Source organism: Botrytis deweyae, assembly GCF_014898535.1.
Source record: "Botrytis deweyae strain B1 chromosome Unknown BDEW_013, whole genome shotgun sequence".
In the NCBI taxonomy this organism is placed as follows: domain Eukaryota; kingdom Fungi; phylum Ascomycota; class Leotiomycetes; order Helotiales; family Sclerotiniaceae; genus Botrytis; species Botrytis deweyae.
The window spans coordinates 963,357-990,479 of record NW_024066220.1 but is presented as its reverse complement, the minus strand read 5'-3'; the positions used below and the strand labels follow the sequence as shown (position 1 = coordinate 990,479).

The following is a 27,123-nucleotide window of genomic DNA, read 5'->3' as shown; positions in this document are numbered from 1 at the left end:
TAAGCGAAGGGTACTTTCATGTACAGTAAAGTGTCTCTATAGGGGTACCGTGTGTGGTCTTTTTAATTAAAGTTTATAGGGAGATATCTTTGTAGTGAGCTTATCGTCATAGAGAGATTTTGTTGTACATGAAAGTATTCTTTTCCTTGTTCGGACATTGGAGAAAAGAACCAGTTCCGTATCCAATAGATAACCTCCCATGGAGTTATAGAATAAGGTTACAGCTTGTTTATGTAACACACATATGAAGATCTTGAAGCTGTGGCATGCAACGTAGATACATACATGTAGCTATCCATTCACTGAAGCAGTAACCCGATATGTGAGTTAATGAGTCGAATAACTCAGGATTGCTCAAGACCACAAATCAGGGACGAACGCAACCTCGTTTAACAACATCTACCCCCTACCCCCCAGCCTCAACTTCCCCCCTCAGACCCCCCCAGTCCCGAGTATCCGCTGCACAAAACCCCGCTGCAAGTCCAAATCTGACTACAGAGCGCACCTTCCCTCTTTCCTCCTGTCTCCAAGATACTTTTCCTTCCCGTCCTCAACAAAGTTTAAACTACCGGAACTCTAGAGCCCAAACTAAGGCTTGAATCAACATCAATTTATCGGTTTTAAATCCTCATAGATGCTCTTCTTCTACATAATATTATGTCATGCCAATGCCATACCCCCATGGCCCACCCATTCACCCCTCCATCTCATACCCCACACATACGACCTCGCTACGAAACAAAGAAACCACTTCAACGCACTCCCCAGAAGACGAGGTATATATACATCTCTCTCTTCAAGCCATCCATCCACCTACCATCCGTCGTATTCATCCACCTCACATCCCACACACGACCTCACTCGCACCAAGACAAGAAAAATGACTTCACCCCACCTCACCTCATCTCACATCCCAACTAACAACTATATATACCCCTCCAATCCCTCCATCCAACCAACCATCTAATACCTACTTACACCCATTCTTCCCTCCCCCTCCCTCCAAACAACACCTCCTCAAACAAGACACCAAAACATTCAAGAAGCAGACAAAGAGGGGTATCTACCTATCTACCCTCCCACCTAGCTACCTAGTCCGTACCCATACAAGGATATTTTCCATGATATTTCCTTACCCCGCATATATACAAAGGTACAAAGATACGAAGATAAAAAAATTCAAGATATATATGGACTCCCTACCGAGGTAGGTAGGCAAGACAATGCGATTGCATCTCTCGCAAACAGAAATACAGATACAACAAACGCCCGCGTACACCAACACATAAAATGTCATTTTGATCTCATCATCATCTACCTACCCACACAGCTTCTACTTTATACTTTTCAATCTCCTGCGATCAACCTCCTGCGATAAAACCCCGGTATCTGAATCGTATCACATCACATCATTTGAACATCTCGACAATGCACAATAAACAGATATCTTCGAAGACAAGGTTTCATTTAGCATAGATGAGTATGTGTTGCATGGATTGTATGGGTGAAAACTTTCGTACTTGATATGTAGATAAATAAGTGCAAGTATACCTATCTACCCGATACATACCCAGTGCGAAATACAATTCATCATCTACTGCCTGTTTGAAATCAATCAATTAACCCATGCCACGCCACGCCACGCTACTCCACTTCACACCACACCACACCAAACATACTCCCCTATAAATCCCATGCGTGAAATATAGACTATGCTCCAGCCTACAACTCTTTGCTCAATCATGTAACCGAGCCGAACCAAAGCTCAGAGCGCCCCTCAAAAACAAAAAAAAAGACAATGCCGCCCCATTTCCCATACCATGCTTATGATCATCTATCCTCATTCGTCATATTACAATGACGTAGAAATCGATGATCCATCCGTGAAACGCCAAAAGATATGCAATTGTAAAAAGTACACACATAAATACACCACGAGTCCCATTTCCCCTACGTTGTATGCTCCCATCGCCCAGTATGCTTGCTTCCTAGTTCTTGCACCAGGCTCTTGAGTTTCCCTAAATGGTAGATCCTAATTCTTCTGATTTTCTCCCTCTGCCTCCATCAAATCATCCATCATCATCCTTTCACTCATACTCTTTGGGGCTCCGGAAAAACTACCCACTCCTCCACTTGCTCTATAACTCAAGACATCGCTTGCGTCAAGTCCACTGCGACCATTGACACTTCCAACAAATGAATTCATAGCACCCATTGACGCGGCACTGGCATGTACTGCATCATTGACAACTGGCATGCTGAATGGACGACCTTTGTAAGAGCCAACGATTCCATGTGCAGGAGCAGGAGCTGGTGTTACTTTCTTGTTACTGAAATCATTAGGAATTGGACGAGCAGGAGATTTAGAAAGTTCGACATTGTCAGGGCTTTCTTCGATACTTGGTGAAGTAGGTTCTTCTATATCCGATTCATCTTCATCATCCTGAGGACGGCTTCCAAGACTTGGATTTTCATCAAAGGAGAATAAATCCTCTTGTTCATCATCCTGAAAGGTCAAGCTGGCTGGTTTCTCATCACCCTTTCCTCTAGGTTCCATAGTCTCAAGTGTAAGTGGTTTGCTTGGCGATTTTACCTGCAAAGGGGAAATTGCTGGTTCTGGATTCTCGTTCTTTTTCGGCGATAGAATGCTCGCAGGTTGTTTGTTATGACTTCTCATTTGTCGCAAAGACGGCATATCCAACATATCATCATCCGATGGAACATCTGCATCGTCCTCCGGTAGAGCCTCTATATGTTTCACTTGAGCTTGTGGTTCGGGTTGTGGTATTTTTATTGGTATGGAGACTGGTGGGATATTTTCGTCTCGAGGTGTAATGGGAGTTGGTCTAGAATCGAAGTAATTGGTAGTATAACCATCATCTTCCAAAGTATCAACCGAAGCCGATCCATCTGGCGGAGCAACGACGGTGGTCCATTGCGTTCCATCATCCTCTAAAGGACCTCTCGATAGGGCTCGTAATGCCTGTGAGGAAGATATTCTTTTTGGTGGTGGCGCATCGATGTCCTCGACCATTTCCGAACCAGCCTCATCATCTGAATCATCTGAGAAGGAAGGTGGAAGCAATGGCTCCAATTCTTTGGGCGACGCTGTTGGCAAGACCTCTTCTCCCTCCACATCAAAACGAACCCTTCGAGGACTTGTATTCTTTGAACTAGTAGATGTTCTTCGTAAAGCGCTTCTGCGACGTGGTCCATCACTACTACTATTGGATGCGATTGAAATTTCATCGGTATTTTTTCGTTTGGGTATCGAAGGACTTCTGGGATCTGGAGACGCATTCAAAGATCTAGTATCTGTACTTGCATCAACAAGCGGCTGTGGCTGTGACTGTGACTGTGACTGTGACTGTGATTGCGATGAGGTATCCATTTGTATATCTTTTGACTGGGTATTGAGATCAGTATTCGAATTCGATTTTCGTTCGTATCGACTGCTGGAATCTAACAATGGCAGGTAACTTGGCGTAAAGACTCCTGTGAATTCCTTCTCTCGCGCATGTGGACTTCGTGGACGCTCTTCTTCTTCTGCTGCTGCTGCTACTACCTTTTTCGTATTATTGGGAACTATTGGCGCCGAGGTACCGAAACCTAATTGTGACTCCATTGCCGTGGAAATTCCGTTGGTCATTACATTTGAGTTCTCATGCGGCGTGCTTGTGATTGCGATTTTGTTGTTGCCATTACCATTGGAAACGGGATTCTGACTGGAACTTGGACTGGGACTGGAGCTGGGATTGTTGTTGCCTGTGCCTACATCTGTACCTGTACCTGTACTTGTGCCTGTGCCTGTGCCTGTGTTTGTAATTTTGGCGCATGAGTCCAGGTTATCGATATCGAGATTTTCGGCGAATGGATAAAGAGCCTTATAATTCTTTAATTCTTCGGCAATCATTCTGGAAACTGTCTGGGAAATGTATGGAGAGACATTCTTTAATAAATCCTCTTCATACTTGATATATTCCTTCTTCATGTCCTCTCGATATAAATCAACCTTATGATCCAGCTCGGTAAGCTTGTTAGACAGCTCCCTTACGAGCTTGCTTGCTTCGTCCATGATCTGCAGGAGTCTTTTTGCTTATTCCAAACGTCTAGAAGGCGAAAAAAACCAAGAGTTGGGGGTTTTGGGTGAGATTTGCGATGACGGTTGGTTGCGGGAAGGATTGAAGAGAATTGGTGAGAATTGGTGAGAATTGAGGAAGACGAGAGAATTGATAGGCCAATTGATCTTTTCAATACATTCTCATATACTCTGGGATTGGCTGGGAAGGAGGAAGAGGAGATAGAGGAGTTGTTGGGGGAGGAGGAGGAGGAGGAGGAAGAAGAGGAAGAGGAAGAGGAAGAGGAAGACGTATGAAGGTAATGATAGAAAGGAAGGATAGATTTGAGACGCAAAATAATTGATTGATAGGTAGAAGGTTGGATTATGATCGATGATATAATCCAATTGATGTAAAAAGTAATTTGTGTAATCGGTTGTGACTTGTGGAGTATTACTTTCTTTAATGACTACCTAGTACTTTATTGCTTTATTGTCTTCTTCTCCTTCTCTCTCCCTCTTTCAGTCTCTCCCTCTCTCTCTCTCTCTCTCTTTCTCTTCCGGATGCTGAATTATGGAAACGAATGTATGTGTAGATATGGTATGTATCTCTGTGCATGCACATCACACAAATATCACTGACGATTAGGAAAGTTTTTTTTTCTTATTAAGGTGCGGCTTGAAGTCGGTGAAAAAGGAGAGTTAGCAACGGACTAGAGAGTCTAGCTTGAATAGTTTCAAAAATTTACTTCAAACCCAGGAACAGACATCAAATCATTGGTAGGTACTGGTGTACTGACAGGTGTTATCAATTGAATTGTGCTTTTCGAATGCTTTAATGCTTTAATGCTTTAAATCAGGTCATTTTACTGTACACTTGGGCACTCATCTTGTTTTCTTATATTGATCTTGAATTTTGAATATATCCTCCTCAGTCATGAACTCATGAACTTTCAATCAATCGATTTCCATTCATCTTCCCGTCTCACACTTTATCTATCAATTGGTGAAGAATTCGAAAATATATGGAGTCTTCACATCAGTCTAGACAATTATTGCGCGTCAAATGGTTCTAGATCAACAAGATATTCATAGCTATCATGGGCTTTATGGGTCTCCTACTCGTATATGAGTTCCTCAGGAATCAAAAAAGAGTGAGTCAGTCTTTCTCGACGTGAGCTCGAAGGGATGACTTCCTTGAAATATCTGATAGACTGTGTTGTTTCCTCAACATGAATTATATCACTACAGCATATACAATACAATAGGAGAGATTCGTCCATGAGTTGGTTGGAAGCATCATGACGAAAGTGGAAAGTATAAAGCTTCGAGTTGAAGAGAGAAGAGAGAAGAGAGAAGAGAGAAGAGAGTCTTGTTGACATGTACCCTATCTATCTATCCCTTTGTAGTCGATTCCCTTCAATCGAACAAGGTTCAATTGATATTGTTCTTCCAAATACCTAGATAACAGGTAGATCCAATCTTTACTACTTACATGTCTACCATCTACCTATCTGTGCTGTAGTATCCCTTCAATATCTAGTAATTCCAACATGCGATTCAGCCAGCTTTCTTCATCATTTCGTCATTGCATCACTCTCATCATCCTATCATATACATCTTCGTGATGGTTACTGTGAAATAGATTATGCTGTCCTACCTACTCTGTACATATTTTCCAATATCTCCTCAGCCCAGCCGACACCGGCATGAATTCTAATATTGATCGATCAACTGCAGTGTTCATCACACCGACGTTATACCAGCCAGTAATCCAATACTCTGTTCGCTCTGAGAGTCAGATTTCCAACCAACCTCAGAAATTAAGAATGTAACCTTGGAAGTAGACCATGCACTTGTGCATTGATACAAGGGGTCAGTATTTCTTGGTATCTTCCGTTAACCATCACGTGCTGGGGTACACTTTTCTTATCGCGATGGATCTTGACTGATTACCACTCCACTCCGTGAAGTATGAGAGTGTCCAGGCGTGGCCAGGTACTGCTGTATGGTTACATCTCATATCAGACTTCATATCCACGCACATTGTACTGACCGAGTAGCCTCATGGGGAGACGGGGGGTTTCTTTTTACCTTTCTCTCTGACCAAAACTTCATCTATATTTCGAAGTCACTCATCAAGGAACACTACCTACGTGGCCCAAGTACCGGTGGCCCAAGTACCGGAGTAAAATATCCAAATATTGATTGTTTGGCCCCCAAATACTATGGGCACGAGACGTGCAATAATACTCTTTCGCCGAGATCAACAGTTGTATCCTTGAAGAGCAGTCCATTGGTCCACCAATTATTGTGGCAAAAGGGGTCATTATTTGACATCCTCATCCGAATTCTGTTAATCTTTCGTAGATTGAAATCCTCCCTTTGACAGTTGCCTTGGCTTCATGAAGTTTTTTGGCCATTCTTCACAAGCAATTGAAATCAGTACTTTCAATGTTTCATTAATCCTTTCAAACTTCGGAAACTTACGGACGATGACTCTTTGTACCACAATTCTTCTCATTGTACACTCCATCTGCCCTATCGAATCCGAAATCAGTCGTATTGATATCGTCAGATGAACATCTGAGATGCTGTACCTGATCGTATATTTGCGTATACCTGCAGCCAATACTCAAGCGAGCATGGCAATAAATTCCCGTTTGATGTTTGATACACCAATCATTCCTTTCTTAATGGATGTAACTTTATGCACGTTGAGCTTACATGCCGGTGGTACATGAACTCGTTTCTTGGAAAGTTGGAAGTTCAGCTTAGGCTTTCGTGGTACATTGATGCCTTCTAGGCAATAACTGGCCATGCTCTCTCCCGGACTGGGTACTCATCAATCTTAAGCCTCTTCAAAAACGAGGAAAGAAACCTTTATGCTTCTATTTTGAAACTTTTATCTCATATCTATGAGCTGAAAGTTTTTGTTATACGCTAGGTTGATCTACTTTTGAACATTTGTTTCATGCTACTCATATGACAACCAAGTGGTCACACGAGTGAAATGATTCAAGCAGCTTATGGCATAGCTCACGGACTAGCACTTCAATCCCAATACCCATCATTCCACTTCTATAGGTGAGGTGGGTGTTGCAGTGTAATAAAGATGGGTGTGAAGTCGAGGGAGGCGGAAGGGATGAAGAAAGATTGCGAAGTCAACCACACCATGTCCCTATATATTATCAAATTCAACAGTCTCTTCCACATACGACCATAGACTGAGGAGAATTGGGCATCCCGTCCGCTCTGCCATACACAAGCCTCAGATCGGTAGATTAGTAGTTGGGTGGGTGACCACCAGCGAATCCCTACTGTTGTATGTTATTTTTTCAATCTTTTTTGCCAGTTTGTGAAGAGGGATGCTTTGATAGATGGGATGGAGGGTGACGAGAAGGCAGCTTCGGATGAATACCGGATATCCCGATAATGGTTGAGAGATTTTTGCTCCCATTACACCCACTAATTGCATGTCACTATTACCTTATTGGCAATCGTTGATCAACAGCTGGATTTATGGTCTTGATTTGCCACGATCGGGTAGTAACAAAAGATCATAAGTTTTCAATCAAAGCACTTATGATCAAAGATTCACTAGATCCATGGAAATTATGGATCTTTTGCTGCCTCCCCATCTTCTTCACTGCTAGCTAATGCCCGAATGACCCATTCCTTTTGTTCTATGATATATGGAACTAGTAGTATTCCAATGTCAGTCTCCACCCCCTCCATAGTGATTCTTCAATGTTGCAATATATATTCAATTAACCTCAGAGTATCCATCAAACAGGCCGGATGGTGTAGTTGGTTATCACGTGTCCTTAACAATTAACACCTGTTAAATACGGACAAGGTCCTGGGATCGTGCCCCAGTCTGGTCAATCATGCATTTGTTTTTTTATCGTTAAAAAAAAATGTGTTGGTGGTGCTTGATATTTTTGGAGAGGGCTACGAGTATATTTTGGGAATTGAAAAGCCGGGTGATTGAATAGCCTGCGTGCCATTCATTGCCTTCATGAAAAGTATAGTAGTTACAATTCACTGTATATTTTTAGAGACGACGTTGGTAGGGATAGAGAGTCTTGTGGATGAACACTCACTCCTCTTCCGTTTTTAAACTCTCCCCTTATCAACTGGTGGACTTGAGCAGAGGAAAGATGGTTTGTTTCAATTTGGAAGTTGGGTATGTATATCATAAAGATGTTGTTCTACGAGGACAATATGGTAATGATTTTCTGGGAGTTTTGGAGAGCAGATGGAGAAAGGGGAAAGATTAGGGGAGGTTGAGCGCGCTTCTTCTGTTGAATTAGATGTTAGACCACGGCAGTTTCAAGAACAAAGCACCCAGGAGTTATGTTACTTACTATCTATATCTAAATAAACAAACTTTCAACGACGCACACAATTGAATCAAATACTATGTATGTATAAGCTCAAAATCATGAATTTACTCATCGTAGATCTAATTTCCTCCTCGTTTAATCGAAGGATGACTCGGAGAGTTAGACGTCTGAGAAAATAATAAATGTGAATGATTCGGCGCTGAATATCAATCATAACAATGCTTAGCAGTAATTTTTGAGAAATCACAGAGATTTGTTATGTTGCATTATGTATGTATGTATGTATGTATGTATATATGTATATATGTATATATGTATATATGTATATATGTATATATGTATATATGTATATATGTATATATGTATATATGTATATATGTATATATGTATATATGTATATATGTATATATGTATATATGTATATATGTATATATGTATGTATGTATGTATGTAAGATATATTGACTTGGGAAATTTTGAAATTCGTCTGTGATTGATATACAACTATCTACTATCATCTCATTATGAAACTCCACAGTTCAAGAAAGCAAAATCGAAATAAATCATATCGTCAAGAGCTCACTCACATCTGCTCCCTTCCCATTCATCCATCCATCCATAAGAATTTGCACACCCACTTCCTTAACTTAGCCCCTCTCACTTCCCCTCATTTCTAACCCCCCGCCCCCCAAATTGAAAAAAAATCGACAAAAACATCAAACCGCGAGATAAAAGGATGGAATAAAGTGCAAAATTGTATTGGAGCGGCAGGGAGTCGAACCCTGGACTTCATCGATACGAATCAGATGTCTTGGGAAGGATATCTGAAGATGCAAACGAGGCACTCTACCACTGAGTTACAGCCCCGAGATTGGTTGTTTGGATGAAGACTTGAGGGAGCTGAAAAGGAATATAAAGGGAAAAATAAGAAGGGGAAGGGAATAGATGGATGGTGTTTGATGAAGGGGTTTTGGTTGTGATTGGGATTCGGAGAGTACGATTAATGATTGTATGTATCAGGGTTTGGGGAGAAATGTGAGGGGATTATTATTGATGATAGAGATCTTTTGGTGTATGATTTGCTCAATTTTCACTATTCTCTATGATATATGGTATGTGATATGTGATATAAGAGTTCTGGAACCTACTTACCGCATATGTAACGCTTTTCCGATTAAAATATGGGATTATTCAACTTTTTATATCCTAGTTTATTTATTATAATCAAAGATAAAATTGAAAATTCTTTTGAAAAATGTTATTTAATTAATCAAATTTAATAAAAAAATAAATAGAATTTTTTTTTTTTTAATTTTTTGAATAAGATTTAAAACAATTAAAATTGAAAACTCTAAATTTTCATGAAAATTTGCCTATTTTATATAGGAAAAATGTTACTTGTTAGAATTTTCGAAAATTTTTGATTTTAATTTTAAATAATTAATCAACAAAAATAATGAAAAATATTTCAATTAATTTTTTATATTTGAATTATAATTGTTTATTATTTTTGATTTTTTTCAAAAATAAATATAAAGATTTTAATTAAACATTAAATTTATTAGTTTATATAAGAAAACTCATTTTTTGCAGGAATTTTGTTATATTTGTCACAGGGATGCGGTAAGTAGGTTCCAGAACTCTTACATTCCCTTCTTCTTGATATTCATTTACTTACATCTGTAGTCCGATAAGATTCGATATCGATAAGCAAAAAACATGTTCGGTAGTCCCACCCTTCTCTCCACTTTTCTGAAAATTTCTTCCCTCCCCGAATAGTTTCTTTCCGCCCATCCATTGCACTCGAACCCAAGTCCATACATACAACATCCCAATCGTACCCTGAAATTTCTTTGGGTTTCCATTGCAGCTTTCATAAAGCGTTGAAACCACAACTTCTCCACAATAAAACCAATCAGCGTTTGTGGTTTAGTGGTAAAATCCATCGTTGCCATATTCTTCTGTCTTCTTCATACAAGATCTGATGAACCAATATCGATGGGCCCCGGGTTCGATTCCCGGCGAACGCATCATTTTTGTTTTTGGTCATCTGGAATAAATGGGGAATGAAGGGGATGGAACATGGTGAGTGAAGGCTCGAACTTTTGGGGGTTTGGAAGTAGTGAGGTGTTGGGTGATGAGAGGTAGACGAGAGATTAGGGTGATTTTGAGGAGATTTTGCTTTGGGGGATGGTGGAGTAGGAAGGGATTCGTCTATGAATGTTTGGTTTGGGCACTTTATTTAGTCTTTTGGTCCACTCGGATTGTGATGTTGTTCGACGCTTCATGTTCGAGAATACTGTACCGATATTAGGAGTGATATGACGCTGTGCTGTTTTGCTTAAAGATTGCATACATGCTCGATTTGTAAAAAGAATGCTTTTAATCAGGATGCATATTCTGATCTATAAATTTGTCTTTTGGAATTCCATATCCAGTATGGAGCAAGCACTCAAAGCAGAAAATTGAAAATGATTTCACAGCAGAATAATTAGCTACCGAATCACCATCAATCACCAGCCCCTCCTCGCTTCATATTTTGCCCCCCCTCGGACCCCCTCTCCACTCGAGAAAAACTCTTCCACCTCCGTCTCCACATCCACATTCATCTCCCGTACCTCTCTCGTTTCTCATCGCTCTTCTATGATTGATTCATATAATCAAACACGAGTGCCCCTTCATAACAAGCACTCCGAATTAGTGTAGGGGTTAACATAACTCGCTTTCATATCTCTTCTTCTTCGACCGAACCAGAGTATCATGATCCGAGTAGCCCCGGGTTCGATTCCCGGATTCGGAAATATTCTTTTGCTTTTGTTGGGGATTCGAGGAGGTGAAAGACGAAGACGAAGGAGATGAGTAAATGATTTGTTTTTCCTTTTTGCACCTCTTTCGATACCAGATAGGATGTATTTTGAGACTAGACTTTAGATGGGGATGAGAGAGGTTCTTTGGAACATATGCTGTCTGTATAAACAAATTTTTGATCTCCTTTGGTCGGTTTGGAGACTAGCATCCCGCGATTACTTCACATCTCACTACAGGTCTATAATACCTGGATCAGGATTTGAATTAGATAAAGCTATATCGCGTTGAGAATCACATGTTTCAGCATCTTCAAGTGAACTTTGCTTACATTTCTGATTTTGTTGATGATTAGTATCTCGGTGTTTTTTTGTTTTTGCATCTTTTGGGCATCTTTGATTTACAGCGAGGGATGTATACATCATTCTTTGTTTCTCTTTTGGTTGCGTTATCAATGTAAAATCAATAACTCTTATATCCTTTTCTTTCTCTGTCCGGTCATCAAATTCTCATATTGTATTGGTATCATTTTGTGCATCTGTGGCTTGCATTCCTCCCACATATCAAATAGATAGTTATTTGATAAATTGGTGATCGGGTACGGAAACTCATGAGTATATGTGATGGTTTTGAAAGACGAAATCCCAATCCTGGGGATGCTTAGGAGTTTAACAGGATCTTGGTATACTGGAGGATGCTTGAGAGATATTGCGGACTGTTCCGTTTATTGATGGCTTTCTCAGTGAGATGCATCGACAGGTGCGTCAGACATATATTGGCTCTAGAATCCCAATCAACTTCATGCCAGATGAAAAGAGACTGAATTGTGAACCGAGATTCCATTTATGGTGCTCAACATACTAGAATTTAGAATGCTAGATAGAATCAACACTTTCTTGACATCGGAATTTAACCCAGGTGGTTACAAATCTTGTATTGACTGAAAAGTATGCCTTAGCAGTACATCTGTCCTGGCCACCTTGGAGATGCGACGGAGTGAGTTCTCCGGGGATCATGGCCCGATGGTAATAAAATTACCTAGGAACAGAGGCAGATTCACGTAAATTTGAAGTCTTCGTTGCTTCGTCCATGTATAATCGCGCTCATCGAGAGTCGGAAGAAATGGAAATAACATTAGGGTTATGAAAGACCTTTTCAAGTTGCTATGTCATTTCATAAAATGTCAGTATGAGCTCTCAATGTTGATGGTATTTTCAAGGATCCAAATCTAGATGTCATAATGTCGTCTGAAGTATTATTGTATATAGATGTTATTTGAGATCATGTCTTGACATTACATAATAGAGATGATCGTACAGCTAGCTATCTTTGTAGATTTGCTGGCCACATATATCTTTTTATATCGTCTTCGAAAGTACAGGTATCACGGGCTATAAGTGTAGGACAGGAAAGGACCTTATAACAGCAGACTCGTAAGGCACCCGGCGGGAAGGGGTAAGGTTTTATTTTCCTCAATTACTTCATTCAATTAGACACATATAGGCGCACCACATGGTCAGCGTAGCAATAGCCACAGAAAAACTGGATCGATTATGGATTTACTAATACCACCTTTTATGCCATTTTGTGTCTTTCTACGTCTTTTCAACCGGCCTGACTGCCGCATCAAGCTTGTGTCCCTAAGCAATCTGCATTTTCAAGTCAAGTATACAAGATCCACTACGGACCGAAAAAACTGCTCATCTTCATCCATCTTTATAAGTGTGAGATAAACTTGATGCTCATATTTAATGACAAATCTCGCAGCAACTGCATTATCTATCTCTGGACTTCAGAGGTTGCTGAAAAGCGTTTTCTCCGATTACAGTTGACATGAAAACATGGCGCACCTGTCCTTCTTTCGCGGGTGACATTCCAAGGAGAGAAATTAGACGAACAAGAAATCGTACATGTTATGAAACTCTAAAGAGATACATCGTACCAAGGAAATGATAGTCAGGAATCGATTTTATGAGAGTGAATCTGATGAATTTGATGATAGTCGATTCATCGACAGGATAATCTCCCACGTTCACATGTCAGTAATAATGAGAGTAAAAAGAGTAGATTAGCTTTCCCTACACTTTTGACAAAGTGAGACATTCGAGCGGCGCTTTGGAAGTTTGGGCAAGGGTGAATTTCAGAATAAGGGAAAAGATATGTGCGGACTTTGGAGAAGTAGTACTGTTACATTACCGGAAGATTCCATACAGTTTTGCATCGTGGAATTCGCGGGTAACATGTGAAAACTGAGTGAACCAGTAATGTTTCTGAATAAGATGATGGAATTTCAACCTGAAACAATACTATGGATACACCGTGAAGAATGGCGGGATGACTGCCGAGACCGGCTCCAGGGCATCAATAACATGTGAGTATTTGCGAAACCGGGCCGAAGAAATGTCCGCACATAGTCTGAACATATCGGGATATGGGTATAGGGGACAATCAGATAAGACTACTTCTTCTTACAGCACCCTGTGATTCTTTACGTACATAGAGTGATAGGCTTCATAGTTTACAACAGATGACACATGCATAATATTGAAAGTTACATACACCTAAACTTTGCGGTGAAAGAAAGAGTACCTGAATCTCAAAGTCAAATCTGGTCCATGTTGTTCCAATTCGTCGTTACTCATGTCGCTTTGACTGTTGTTGAAAAGGAACTTACATTGTGATTGACCCATGACATGAAAGTAAGGTACCATGCTTAAAACTTAATTGGATGCCTGCTTATAGACAATCCATTGGAATAATCGGAGTCAGTATTTCGGTTATCTGAGTATTCAGTAAAGAAACTACAGATCAGATCTTTGAGCAGTTGTAGAAGGCTTAGTTGTTTGTTCAGCACACATGAATCGAATGTCTCGAAAGATAGCCAGTCCGCGCTAGAACAACAGTTGCTGGAATGTGCAAAGGTTGCTACGGCAAAAACTCAAAGCATTCACTATTCTTCGACAAGGAAAGAGATCCTTCCTCAAAGCTTACAGTATACCAACTCAGACATGTAAATACGTGCGGGACCCCTTGTCCGTGAATCTTTAATGACTATTCGAGTCACCGTTCCGTTGTACTCTGTGCTTGTAAACACTCTCAGAGAAATGAGTATGTATGCAAAAAGTTTAGATTATTTGAAAACAATGGCAAGTATTTAGCAATTGCCTTTGGGCTAAGCTATTGTAGTTTGTCGATCCAGATTACATTACTTCAAGCATTTGACCTCTATATCATGTAGTCACAATTTTGGACTATGCAGCTCTACTACTCCAATTGATCGAGAAGGATCTGAACGAAAATGCATATCTTAGCCATACAAGTAAATCATTAATCTTAGTTCTTATTTCCGAGAGGCTAGAAGACAAAATATATTCCATGATAGAACATTTCCAGGAACAGGATTGCCAAATAGGCAAAGGAGTGTATCAGGTTGTTGACAAGCCCAAAACTTTCCTCTAACTCAGTGCCGAATTCTGACATTCGCAAAAATCTATGATGCGATGAAGGAGATGGTAATCTTATGGCTTTCATGGGGCTGGAACTACTGAAAATTTGACACGCCAATAGTGTTCTGAATGAAACGATGAAGATTAATCAGCAGAATATACCACTAGGTATATCACTGCTGATTCAGACGACGCAATGACCAGGAGAACGTCCATACTGGTTAACTTTGAGACATTCTGGAGCGGTTATCGTGATAATGTTTGCTCCGTATGCTCCACCGACACAATTTGAAAAGCCGGTATCCATATTTCCCGGTCCATGGCGAATCACTTGATCCTTCAGCCTGGCAATCAGTGAATCAATCGTTGGCAATTCACGAGAGTGTCCAGCAGGGCAACCATCATGCAGATTTTGAGGTCACTAAAAGGAGGTTCCTGAAAGACGGTGACCCGAAAATTCGGGATCACAGGGTTTGGCAGATATACTTCTGTTAACTTCAAAGGATATCGGGCAAGGGGAAAGTAGCTATGATCTACTATTCCATCAACTCATCACAGTATAGCGCTGACTATACTTTCCAGATCCCAATCTGTCTACTTGTAGTCTGATCATAATGTCATTTCCCACCATCGATAGCATGAACCGAGGCAAAGGGCGACCCCATTCCCCAGCCTTTAGTCTTTTGACTAGAATCTTGCTTTAAAGTTTAGAACTTTCGGTATTCCTCAATAAACCATAATTACTGGTGCAGAGATACATGAGAATGTGTGACATGTAGATCTCTCCAGGAGTAGCAAAGCTGACCGCCACTTCTCCACATTCAAGAGATCGACAACAGAGACAATCACTTTACTGCCACTTAGATCATCGATTTAAACTTTATTAAGTCGTTGCTCTTGATTGTTGATGTTTCTGTTTATCGTGAAGCGTTTGTCATGTTTGTATTTGAAATCAACGGAGATACTGACATGAAATATTCGTATGGCGCCTCGCGCTTGTTTAGCTCACAGTAGTGACTTGGCTAAGCCAACAAAGCATCTAATTGGAGCTCTTGAAGATCATCACTCCACTTTAGAATCGACGAAGAATGAGGCCATGTCTAGCTACTTTGTGAAGACAATAGCTAAGGTGTGGCCTAAGGTATCCAAATAAGAGACTGATGGGAGCATACAAGTCGTTCCGCCGTTAAGCCCGCACGGCTCGGAGATTTCCGAGCAAATCCGGTACTTGTGGATTTCTAATTTTTATTTATTCTCAGCCGTTTCTTTGACACTTAACTGAAAGATACATATACTCCGTGCCGCTCATAATAGCCACAATTATATCAGGATTCAAAAGTGGGGGACGGGAAACACTGGCATTCACAAAAACGTGGGAAAATACTGTACAGGGGAAAAGCAACACGGGTAGATCGTTATTTCTGAAAGCCCTGTCTAAATTGCCGCGCTAATTGCATTTTTTAATGACTCGTAAGTTCATGACGAAATGAAAAATCGTGCCGTGTAATGTTACGAGTTAGTTTATGAACTGACAGTCTCGGGCCCACTGTGCCTAGCTCTCAAGACTAGACAAACTTGAGCACATCCAGCCCTAAGATCAACGGACGCTTTGAAAGTCTATCATGTTACGGTGAAAGTTACTCAATGAAGAAAGTAATCCGTTGTCAAATATTGGTAGTGTCTGATCTCGGATATCTTCTCCGAGCTATGCATAAATTCAAAGCTAAGAAAACTAAGGGGTCACTAACTAAGAGCCATGAAGTAATAGTAAACAAGCGGACGGCACTGAGATATAATAAGGAATTTGGCATTTTGACATAAATCTTGGCTTTTCCGGCAAAGTTTTATAATATGAAATTGGAAATTCGGTTCGAATGGCAAGGAAATATTCAGCGATTAGAACGAAGCAATGATGACAAGTGATGCTATACGACGCTATACGAAAAGCTTGAATACCTAGATACTGTAGTCCCCATTATTTTTTGTTGATCGATGGAGGTTTTTTTCGTTTGCACAGATCTGTCAAAGAGTCCAGAAGGGGCGCTGACGGAAACTTACGAAGGGGGTGAAAGCTTACACACACTTATTTTGCTCGTGGATACCTCGAGGCCCCAGAATCGGGTGAAAAATTATGCAAGAAGCAGGAGAAACTTTCAAGCGTTGTGTAGATCAAGACTGGATCTTTGATATTACGGAGGCATATCGCTCCGGAAGGGTGTTGTAAAGGACCATCCGAGCCGAGGAATTCCCAAAGAATGATAGTCTTTCTTTAGGCTTGTGGCCTCGTCGATAATGATGTTATAGCCGGTATATATCGCTACTTAAAAAAGGTATTGAAACTAGACGATATAGAGGGTCCAGAGCATGCATGCAAGTTGTCGGAGATGAGGATTAGGATCCTAGAACATTCTCATGTAAAGTGTGCTAAAACCTGGAATGCGACTCCAGCGTGGGGTATGAACCCTGCTTGGCAGTCGTTTCGTTGTCACCAAAAGAACGAGGACCGGACAGAATACCACAGCAACATTGATATTTGTTGTATACTAGAGATCTTCTGCATGTTGCTCTCGAGGGGATTGCAGGTTCCATGTCAGTCTGATATATGCAGTAAGGTAATAGCGAAGTTGACCACTCGTAGCAAAGATAAGAAAGTAATGAAGCCCAGAGAGGTAATATGAGATACATACATGGTTAAAGTTGAGATAGGGAGCCAATGATGATGATGATCATATGACGGGGTCAATATTGTCTTCGCATGGCGAGAGAGCTCGCTGCTCATCCATGGAAATGCATTGGAAATCGAATTTTGGAATGCTATACCCTGCAAAAGACCCTGAATGATGCAACACCAACAGTAATGATGGTGGTGCTTGAGGAGGTTTAATAGGCCTGGGCATTTTGTTTTTCCAAGATATTCAGGTCTTTTATTGGAATGTATTGAGAAAATCCTCGCAGCCCACACCTTTATGGGCCGATTAAAACCGGCCCCCTCATTCGGATCATCGTGAGTCTTGAGATGCCAACTCTGGGACCGATCTCGACTCAAGTGTGAGATGGATGATATTTGGCTTTGATGGTGTCGCGTAAATTTGCCATATAGATATTAGTATACTGAGGCTCATTGGCGCTGCGATCAAATCGTAACCCTCCGGGTCTTATCCTCTAGAAGGGGCACAGCTTTCTTTCAAATAAGATATAATTAACTTTCCAAAATAAACTTCAGATGTTGGTCAGGGAAATCAGATAAGAACCATGTCGAAGGATTATGATCGCGTGGGGACCATGGAAATCGTGATTGATGACTGCAGTAACTCTTACTGAAACTCATGCAGTATCGAAAAAGATGAAAAGGTTAAGATATTGCGCTGGTGTTCATTGGGTGGAACCCCTTGATTTTGCAACGTTCTTGGATATGGCATCCACGAGGCGAAGCAAACCACTACACCTTCGTAGCTATTGCAGGAAGTGAAAATCGAAGTATGCAGTAAGCTTTGAATGGTTACTTAGCAAAGTGAGACATTAGATATCGGAGAGAATTTCTAGCAATCAGCTATATACCCGTTCCGAGCTATTAATTCAAAAGTCGGAACCAAAAGAACATGAGATCCCGATGAACTGGTTTTGGAACGGCGAGCTGCGTGCAAGACTGGCAGTATCTGTACCACTTACCCTAAAGGCTAGCCACAGGTAGCGAGATGTGCTGCGCCGTCTACTCGGTTTTTAGGTCCCCGAGCTGGTAACAATGTGGACTCGATGGGCCAATTCTGTTGCACATTAGATATGTAAATAGCCGGATGTTCCCAATACTGCTGGCTTCCGCTCGCTTTAGATTGGCGAAGGTGCGATAGTCTCGAGGACATCAGCTCGTGGGTAAAGTCCTGTGATTTGGTGGAACCTTCTTGGGGTTACTCTGTACCGAGTGTGTGTCAATGCTTGATGGTGCTTTGTGCATGGCACTGAACAGGAGCGATATTGTAAAGTTGAGGATCTTGAAATTGACCGTTGGTGAGGTTGTGGGCGATTACACAACGTAACCACAGCAGTACAAACGAAGATTACGTCCTACAGTAAATTAGGATTGCGTACTCTGTACTGTTGTGACTTTCAGGCTTTCGTTTTCCGGCTGCGAGTTCCAGGAACCCCGGAATTTCCACACGGCCATACCCGCACACCATGCCGCACACACTACACTTGATGAATTGAAGCTGCGCCCTCCGGATTGAATGCTGTATGGGTCATTTCCGTATGTTGGCTGAACTTGGCTGTTGGCGTGTTTGTATCATACATATTATACATTTGTAGAAGTACAGTACAGGCAGCTTTCCGGGTAAGGGCATAACGGATTACATAATAAGCGTCAGCACTTCCTCTTCCAGATATTCTTGCGAATTTCTGCATACAAAAGTTTGGTGGCGAGCTTATACAACCATGACAGCTAGAGCAGCCAATGTTGTTGCTAGTAAATACCAGGGTCCTCACTCCCTGTCGGTGGAAAGGTGCCGCTGTTGATGTGAATTAACTTTAATGATTGACAGATGGAGGGGTTGCACATAGCAGTTGTGCATACAGTCGCAGATATGACATCCAATCGCAAAGCTTTTAAGCTTTCGATTGGATGGTATAGGATGAATTAGTTAAGGGTTCTTCGGTCTTAAACGCGTGAGCATATCACAATTAGCATGAATAGACAGCTATCTTTTTCAATTCTGAAGGCCGTCAAGTATTAGAACCCGTCCGTGCAAGATAATTCCCCGATGAACCATTTGGCATGCTTTAGTTTGCATATATTTGTTTCTTTTGCCAAACATGCAACCGTTCGAAGTTTCGTTGGAAATTCCTATTCTGGAAACATCAGCGATTTCCATGACACCCGTTGCAAAGTTTGAAGTGATGACACTTTGCACTATGGGACCCACGACTCCCGCTGCCATTTGGGTAGCATCCTCGAATATCCTTGGATTTTTTGTTCTTGCCGTGACACTGAGGGTTGCTTGGATCTAGGTTGTTTGAGATCTCTGGTCGTTTCATGGGCTCGAGGGGCGGCTCATGGCCCCTCTACATTAAATTGTGGCTTAGATGCTTCGAACCAAATAAAGCACAAGATGCTGCAAGTAAGGAAATCCGGAGGACAGAAAGCATGACAACCTAACCCAAAGCACGAGAAGTCGGTTATTTTTCCATGGCAATTTGCACTTTCACTGCGTTGACTTCTGCTTTCCGAGAATACTGAGAAGGATCAGTACGAATTTCCATAAACATGGTGTCTCGGAAAGACGACATTCGCAAGATTGTACAAATATTTACAATCATGGTATATTTCATCTGAACTTGCCATGACATTTCCAGCCGTAGCCAAGTAAGTATCTCTGGCATACTAGAATCATGAGAAGGATGGCTGCAGTATGTTATGATCACATGTCTTACTGTTGTTCACTATACTGATAGCAAACAGAAGAGGATTCCCAAGAAATGATTCGCTTAGTACTTTGTATACATTCTCCAAAAATGCAAGTTATACGGCCAGGTGCAGGTACATCAAGCATGGGTATATAAATTGATAACTGCATTGTAACAAAACCCCGCAGATCATCACGATTGAAGGGACTTTGTGTAGTATAGCCCAACACGACCATAGAAACCTCTGTAATATCAAATTAATAAATCTCACAAAATTAAGTGACTAGTCTAATAAACGTCTGACTATGCATGTTACCCAACCATAACGACATCTATCTCGATTCGTAACGTCGATGACGGTGCCGTGAGAAGGCCTTCATATAAGTCCAGCCAGTCGTCTGCTGCATGCTTGCTGTAGCATCAAACCTGCCAACCGATATGTAAAAGAACTGAAGTATCCGGGCCTTGCAATATGTCATGTCATGTCCCAAGCCATAACCGAGCCCCACGATCTCGGAGAGCTCGGGGGTTAAATTTGAAATTTGGTGGCTAAATTTTACTATACCCTATCCCCAAGAATCCCATTGAGGATTGAAAAATGCCATATTGAGATTTACTTGCGAAAATTGTGTCACTTGTCAGATAGTTTCAAGATTCACATTTCTCTTACATGGAGAAGAACGGATGAATCATAAACGAACTCCTACACTCAGATCCGTTTGACCTTGAAAAATTTAGACTGGGTGCCTCGAGGGTGCTTATCGGCTTCCAGCCGTTCTAGTATTGTATTTGATTTTCTATTTCAATTGGAAAAATCGTTATGGTTGGTCCCAAGCAGACGGGTCACTCGGGTCAGAGAGAAAAAACCTGCAAGATCCCATCGTTCTGCATCCTGCAAGCGTAAGCAGTAGCAATAGTGATAGGTCGCATTACCTTATCCCAAGTTCAAAAGGTATATTAACTGGTGGGTATTCGGCGATTTGGATCTCCCCAAATAAATCACTGACAATGATCTAGACAGTTTATTTGTCAATTGCCAAAGCTTTCTCGGCTCATAACAATGTCCCTGTTCTGTACAGCTGTCATTCTTTTCTTCGCCATTCATGCCCTAGGATCTCTGGGAAAATCATCAACTCCCGGTGTCGATCATGTCACTGGTAGAAGTAAGCCAGTCAGTTTTGCCTGAACGTCGTGGCTTGCGAGGGGGGATCGGTAGTAGTTGAAACGAGTGGTGAGCTAATCAAACATCTCAAAGTTACTTCCTAGAACCCGGCAGATTACCCTTGGATGTCTTGCCCTATGTATTGCCATTTTCACAGACTCGCTCGGAAGGGGGATTTGATCTCCATGAATTCAGCTTTTAGGTCATCCACATTATGAATTCACTCTGCTGAAGCTAATGCTGTGTCACCGCAAATTGTAGCCTCGGTCCAATCGGTCAATATATCGTAGTAGCACGATCAGAAGCAAGACATGCGTTCTCAACGAGGAATCATAGGGAATCATAGGGAATCATAGGTAGGCAAGCTTTGTATTTGGAACTTTATTGTACACGAAATGGTTTCTAGCCAAACTTCATCAGTTTCTGTTTTGATATCTGAACATTTCCCTGTCTGCGAGAGATGATTAAATGGTGTATTCTCGTAACCTACGGAAGTAGAGATTCAGGAGTAACTGAGCGCCAATATCTTCTAGACGCTGCACTGCACTGTATGTTCTGTTTCAACGACAATGATGCTGTATGATGCGTAGGGATATCTCTGGTTTACTATTCCCTATATATAACCACAAACTTAAAGTTTTATCAAAATTCATTTATGTGAGATATCGAATTATAGTATCTTTTCTCGTAAACTTTCTAATTGTGGATTTCATAAATTAATGACTTTAGAGACGTGTTACCTGCCCTGCTAGTTACAGTGCGGAATAGCCACCTAACCCCAAATCATAAATTAACCTCCCATTCGAGGGCCTTGTAGGCATTCCCGTTACTATAACTCGTTATGGTCTAGAACCGCGTGCTTTTAATTTTAGCAATCAAAATTTTCAGCAAATCATTCACCGTTCACCGTGATTCAAGTAGTAATACCTAGGTATCTGTGAAAATTCTAATGTCTTTTTGGCAATGATCTCTCCTCTCCCTCTGATCCATGCAGATTCGAAGTTTCGATTGGGGTAGGTCGAATTAGACGCATTCTCAAAGAGGCTTTCGAAAGGTTAATAACAGATACATTAATGAGAAAGAAAACAGCCGTCAGCCACAGAGGGATCCTTACAGATATTACATTTGTAAAGTCGTATTCTGATATGTGGGAAGACAGGAGGGGAAACACACAAGACAAGGCTGATCCCAGAAAGCATGAATAGATTGATTGTCCAAGAATCAATGCACATACCAACAATCTACAAGAGAAAGAGGAGCACGGTGAGCACCGACCAGCAGACTGACCAGGGAGGAACTCCACCTATGACCATTGACCATCAAACCTGCCAAATTGAACATCATCTCGATACAAGTCTCCATCCATCAGCTATCACCTAATGTACCTTGACCTTTGCAGCTAAGCAATAAGGAGTAAGAAATACATCTGACCCATAAACCTTCTTACTCGACTAGGACATATATCAACGGATGCTGGGACTTCCAAAAACTAAAACAAAACATCCCATGGAGTTTGTTTGTGTATGATGTTTCTCCATACCAACTAATAAACACTCGACCAAATCGCAAGTCTTCCTTCAATTGTCAATTGTCACCTTGACCTTCATCATTCGTTCGGCAAGGTGCAGTAAAGTTGCAGGTTTGGAACATTCCCCTGCTCGGTATTGAATAACATGGAATGTTTCCACCGGGAAATATAGCGGCTGCAGAGCTGCACGGTTGAAGAGCGTAAGTGTGCAAAAAAAGACCCCGGCATCGTGACGCTGGCACTTGACTTAGAACCTAGCTCGTGGGATGCAGCTTCTCCATTGCGGCGAACACTATCTTTGCATCTCACCATTCTTCTTCTTCAGAAGTACATACTAGATAGAGCCTGCCACACAGAACTTCACTCACAGGTACATGATATCAAGGGTTCCTTAGTTCTAATTCCATTACTCGCAACTCATACACCTGGAACCTTCTTGGAACTTTCCAGGGGAAACGCCACACTAGACGCCTACTGAGTTATAACCGTTCTTATTCTTTCTTTTGGATTGACGCAAGCAGATTCCATGTAGCATCATCGACGAGGCTATCCTAACCTCACCTACCCCCTTCTTTACCAAAGCACAAACCTCGGACGGACATTAGCTCCACCTCTGACACTGCGGTATTCTCTTGTGGGAAACACCCCTGACACTTTGATCCTGTCCTCCCATCCTCTTAGCCTTCTATGGAAATCCCATTTCGGCAGCTGTGCAGCGGCCCGTTGATCTACCTTCTTCAACTAATCTATTATACTTAAGAGTCTTCAGTCCTCATTCCGTTTTTTTCAAAAGTCAAAATATGTTTTATATCAACTCGAGCTAAAGTGGGATTACTATTTATCACAACGCACACACCAAATCTACATACGGTTCACTGCAAGAACTCTATTTCGATCCTTTCCCTTTTTTACCAATATCGCCATCAAATATTCCTAGTTGAATCTCAGTACTACAGGAGTAACGTCACCAGGCGTTATAGTCTAATTCGAGGCCAGCTTTCGGGAAACACTCGAGTTTCCATTGGAACATAATAGATTTGCACCTAATCAAATTACCCATAAAAGTTATCGTTCTGGAAGCACTATTGTTTTATGAACTGATTTTTGGGTTTGATCCTGCCACTCGTAGTGGTCGATCTAGTCTTGGTCCTTGCCTTGGTAAGTCATTGAATTAGGCCGTTGCAGCTTCCGAATTGTCTAGTTCGAACTTTGAGAGTTCGGACATCTTAGTATAAATCTCGAAGTCGGCATTTATTGCCATCAAATCATCCTTTCACACTTTCATTTCATACTTCAATCATTAATGTCATCAAGTTATACTCTCACTAATATCATATAAGAATAATCAATACCGCTCTCTATATCTCTTTCTTCTTTCCACAGAGCCATATCGGGCAAACACTTTGAAATGAACTTTCACACACCAGAACAATCATACACGCAAGATACCCAGCCACGGGAAACACATTCCACCATGGCTTTGTTACAGAGACCTCACGTATTTTCTGGCTCGGATTGGCGTGGCCTTGAGCCTGTAGAGATGAGGTCAAAACCACGCATGGCCAATGTTGGGGAATCACTTCCATCTATTCGAACAGTAAGTGAATCTTCTAGGTTGCCCTTCAGGACAGTACTGACCTCCAACTAGATGTTTTCTGGATTTGAGAGCCAGGAAAGACCCATTGAATCCGAGTACAGACATGCTACATCATTTTCTCCCATCACAACAGAAAGAAACGCATCTCCTGGGTCAAACAAGAGAATGAGATTATCCGACGATTACTATGATGAGGAAAGCCAGCAGCAACGAGAGAGATATCAATCAGTTAGCAGTGGTCGAAGCCCAATGACAGCGACCTACGGTTATCACAGTGCAAACTCTTCGCCAGTTTCCTCAAATGCCCGTCGAGAGTCTAGAGTTCATTCTAGCCATGGAAGCCCTTATGTTTCAAGGTCTGGACGAGAGCAACCTATTCTCTCAATCCCAGAACGCAGAGCCCAGAATCAAGATCACCACACTTCGAGACCACCATTCCATTCTCCCATCTCTGAGCCATCGAGTACGACATACCGCCCAAGCCTCCCAAGTATCACCACCCCCGACCGATCTTACGAACGAACTTACTCCCAAAACCCCGCAGAACGATCCCATGGCGAATACCCTCCCATGAATGAGTACCCAAGAAACGAGTATGCATTGGAGGCTTCCCGCTCATACCACCAACAAAAATACGCACCTTCACGATCCGACTACGGTTACCACCAACCCAGAGACCAAGGGTACCCCCAACCTGCAACTTTCCCTCACCATCCAGGCCAAACCCCATTCACCAACAGACACCACGCAGGAAGCTACAGTCCAACTCCCTACCAAGCCCAAGAAATGGGCGACTCAAAACCTCGCAAGCGTCGAGGAAACCTCCCAAAACCCACCACCGATATCCTAACAACCTGGTTCATCAACCACCTCGAACATCCCTACCCAAACGAAGAAGAAAAGCAATTGTTAATGAGACAAACGGGTCTCCAACTGAGTGCGTAGCCATCCAACCCCCCAATCTCTCCCCTACACATCATACTAACACACTTTCCCAGACCAAATCTCCAACTGGTTCATCAACGCCCGTCGTCGTAAATTGCCCGCTCTTCAAAACAGTGCTCGTGCAGAAAACGCTGCCCGATCGCATCACAACCGAATGCACTCTGCAGATGGGGGACAGAGTCCCATGAGTCTCTGCAACAGCGAGCCAGGACTAAGTCCCAGAGCCGCATCTGCATTTAACGAAGGATGGCCTTCGCGCCAGGAAGAGCGTCATAGCCAAGAGCATTATTAATTCTTTCTCTTCTTTGTACTTGATTACATTTTGCAGCATTGAAGGCGCACTTTTTTTTTTGTTACGAACATGACTTTTCCAGCCAAGGCTTTAGAAAGGGAGAGGTTGTGTGCGGTTTTTTATTCTTAGTTTCGTTTCTTTTTTCATGTCTGCACTTTTGTTGCATTAATTCTACGACTTTTTTGTATCGCATTAATTCTACGACTTCTCTTGTTAAATTAGATTTGAATTTTGGGTGTTTACATGCTTCTCACAAGTGTAAGGGAAGGTAACCGCACTGAGGTATTATCAGGAAATGTATGACAACATGGGTATATTGGATTTGGGATGGACAGCAACAGATACCATATTTGTATATTTGGGTTATTCGGTGAAACCAAATTCACATGAGCTCAGCGGAGTAAATCACAGACTATCACATCATAGTCTGATGTAAAATTACCCGCGAGCGTCATTGTTAATGTTTTTTAATTCTTACCATATTTTCGCTTCTTATAATGAATATATTACCTCCATAGTACAGTTGATAAATCGAGTATTCGCATTCTACATTGTACTGCAAATTGTAAAAGCACGCACGCACGCACGCACACAGATAGAACCCCAGAAAATGTGCCTTAGGGTGAAAATCTCTCGTGCCGTGCGTCCACTTTCAATCATGCATGCATACCCACATTGATCGCTCAGTTGTTCGCTCAATCTTTCCCTTGTTATGTTTTTCTTAGTAATCTGTTCGGGTACACATTCACATTTGCATATGTATATCCGTATTCCGCTTTCAGCGTTGCACAACTTTATACGTATCTTCCACGTTTCCGCTTTCAAAGTCGATCACTTCGCCGCACTTAGGCAATCCGTGAAAACTCCTCTACTCACCGGTATTCGTGGTATTCGTCCTCCCCGCTGTTATTTTCTGAGGGTTAGGGGGCAGTAGAATGTATCATGTACTGTTGCGTGGTTGTGGCATAGTATGCGTTTGGTTGTCTCAGATCCAAATCTGCAACACCCACCCGCATGGAAGCCATATGGAAGGGAGAGAATCATCCAAAATGCAATACGTCATTGAATATTCTCAGTCAGACATCAATACATTTGGATCATTGTGATTTGAGTTTTCTATACGAGTCCTTCACGAGTCCTTCACCACCATGTGATGTCTAGGCCTCAAATGTGGGTACTTTGCTAATTGTTCGCTCACGGCATATAAGCACAATTATACATTACTAGCACCGAGCATTAATATGTAAAAGGCAGGAAATTCTCCGACTGCAAGGGCTGGCTGAGCTTATTTTCCAGATACCATTCATATGACTGCAAAAGCTCTCGCTGCATGAGGATTTTCACATGGCAGTGCTTTGTCGAAATGTGCAGAAACTGAGGTCAGACTGTGAAGGAGAAGATTGTCCTAATGAATTAACCAAAAATTGACTTGACATGACAAAAAAGAAAGTTAACAGACGCCATTTTCATCATCGTATTAACCACCAGGAAAATAAAAAGTGCCACTAAAAGCACTTGGCTGACTGACAGACATCACTATTTGTCA

The 27,123-nt window shown here is 41.7% G+C and overlaps 2 protein-coding genes across 2 annotated transcripts; one reads left to right on the top strand and one right to left on the bottom strand.

Moving 5' to 3' along the window:
* Positions 1–2,032: 2,032 nt before the first annotated feature.
* EAE98_006419 (uncharacterized protein) lies at positions 2,033–4,075 on the bottom strand (the record flags this gene model as incomplete). The annotated part of the gene is made up of 1 exon (XM_038954042.1): positions 2,033–4,075. One exon carries the CDS (start codon positions 4,073–4,075, stop codon positions 2,033–2,035), a length of 2,043 nt encoding a protein of 680 aa, XP_038809832.1.
* Positions 4,076–22,981: 18,906 nt separating this feature from the next.
* Positions 22,982–26,107, top strand: EAE98_006418 (uncharacterized protein). The gene is made up of 4 exons (XM_038954041.1): positions 22,982–23,901; positions 24,084–24,340; positions 24,392–25,277; positions 25,339–26,107. Exons 2-4 carry the CDS (start codon positions 24,152–24,154, stop codon positions 25,575–25,577), a joined length of 1,314 nt encoding a protein of 437 aa, XP_038809831.1. The 5' UTR covers positions 22,982–23,901; positions 24,084–24,151; the 3' UTR covers positions 25,578–26,107.
* The last annotated feature ends 1,016 nt before the right edge of the window (positions 26,108–27,123 follow it).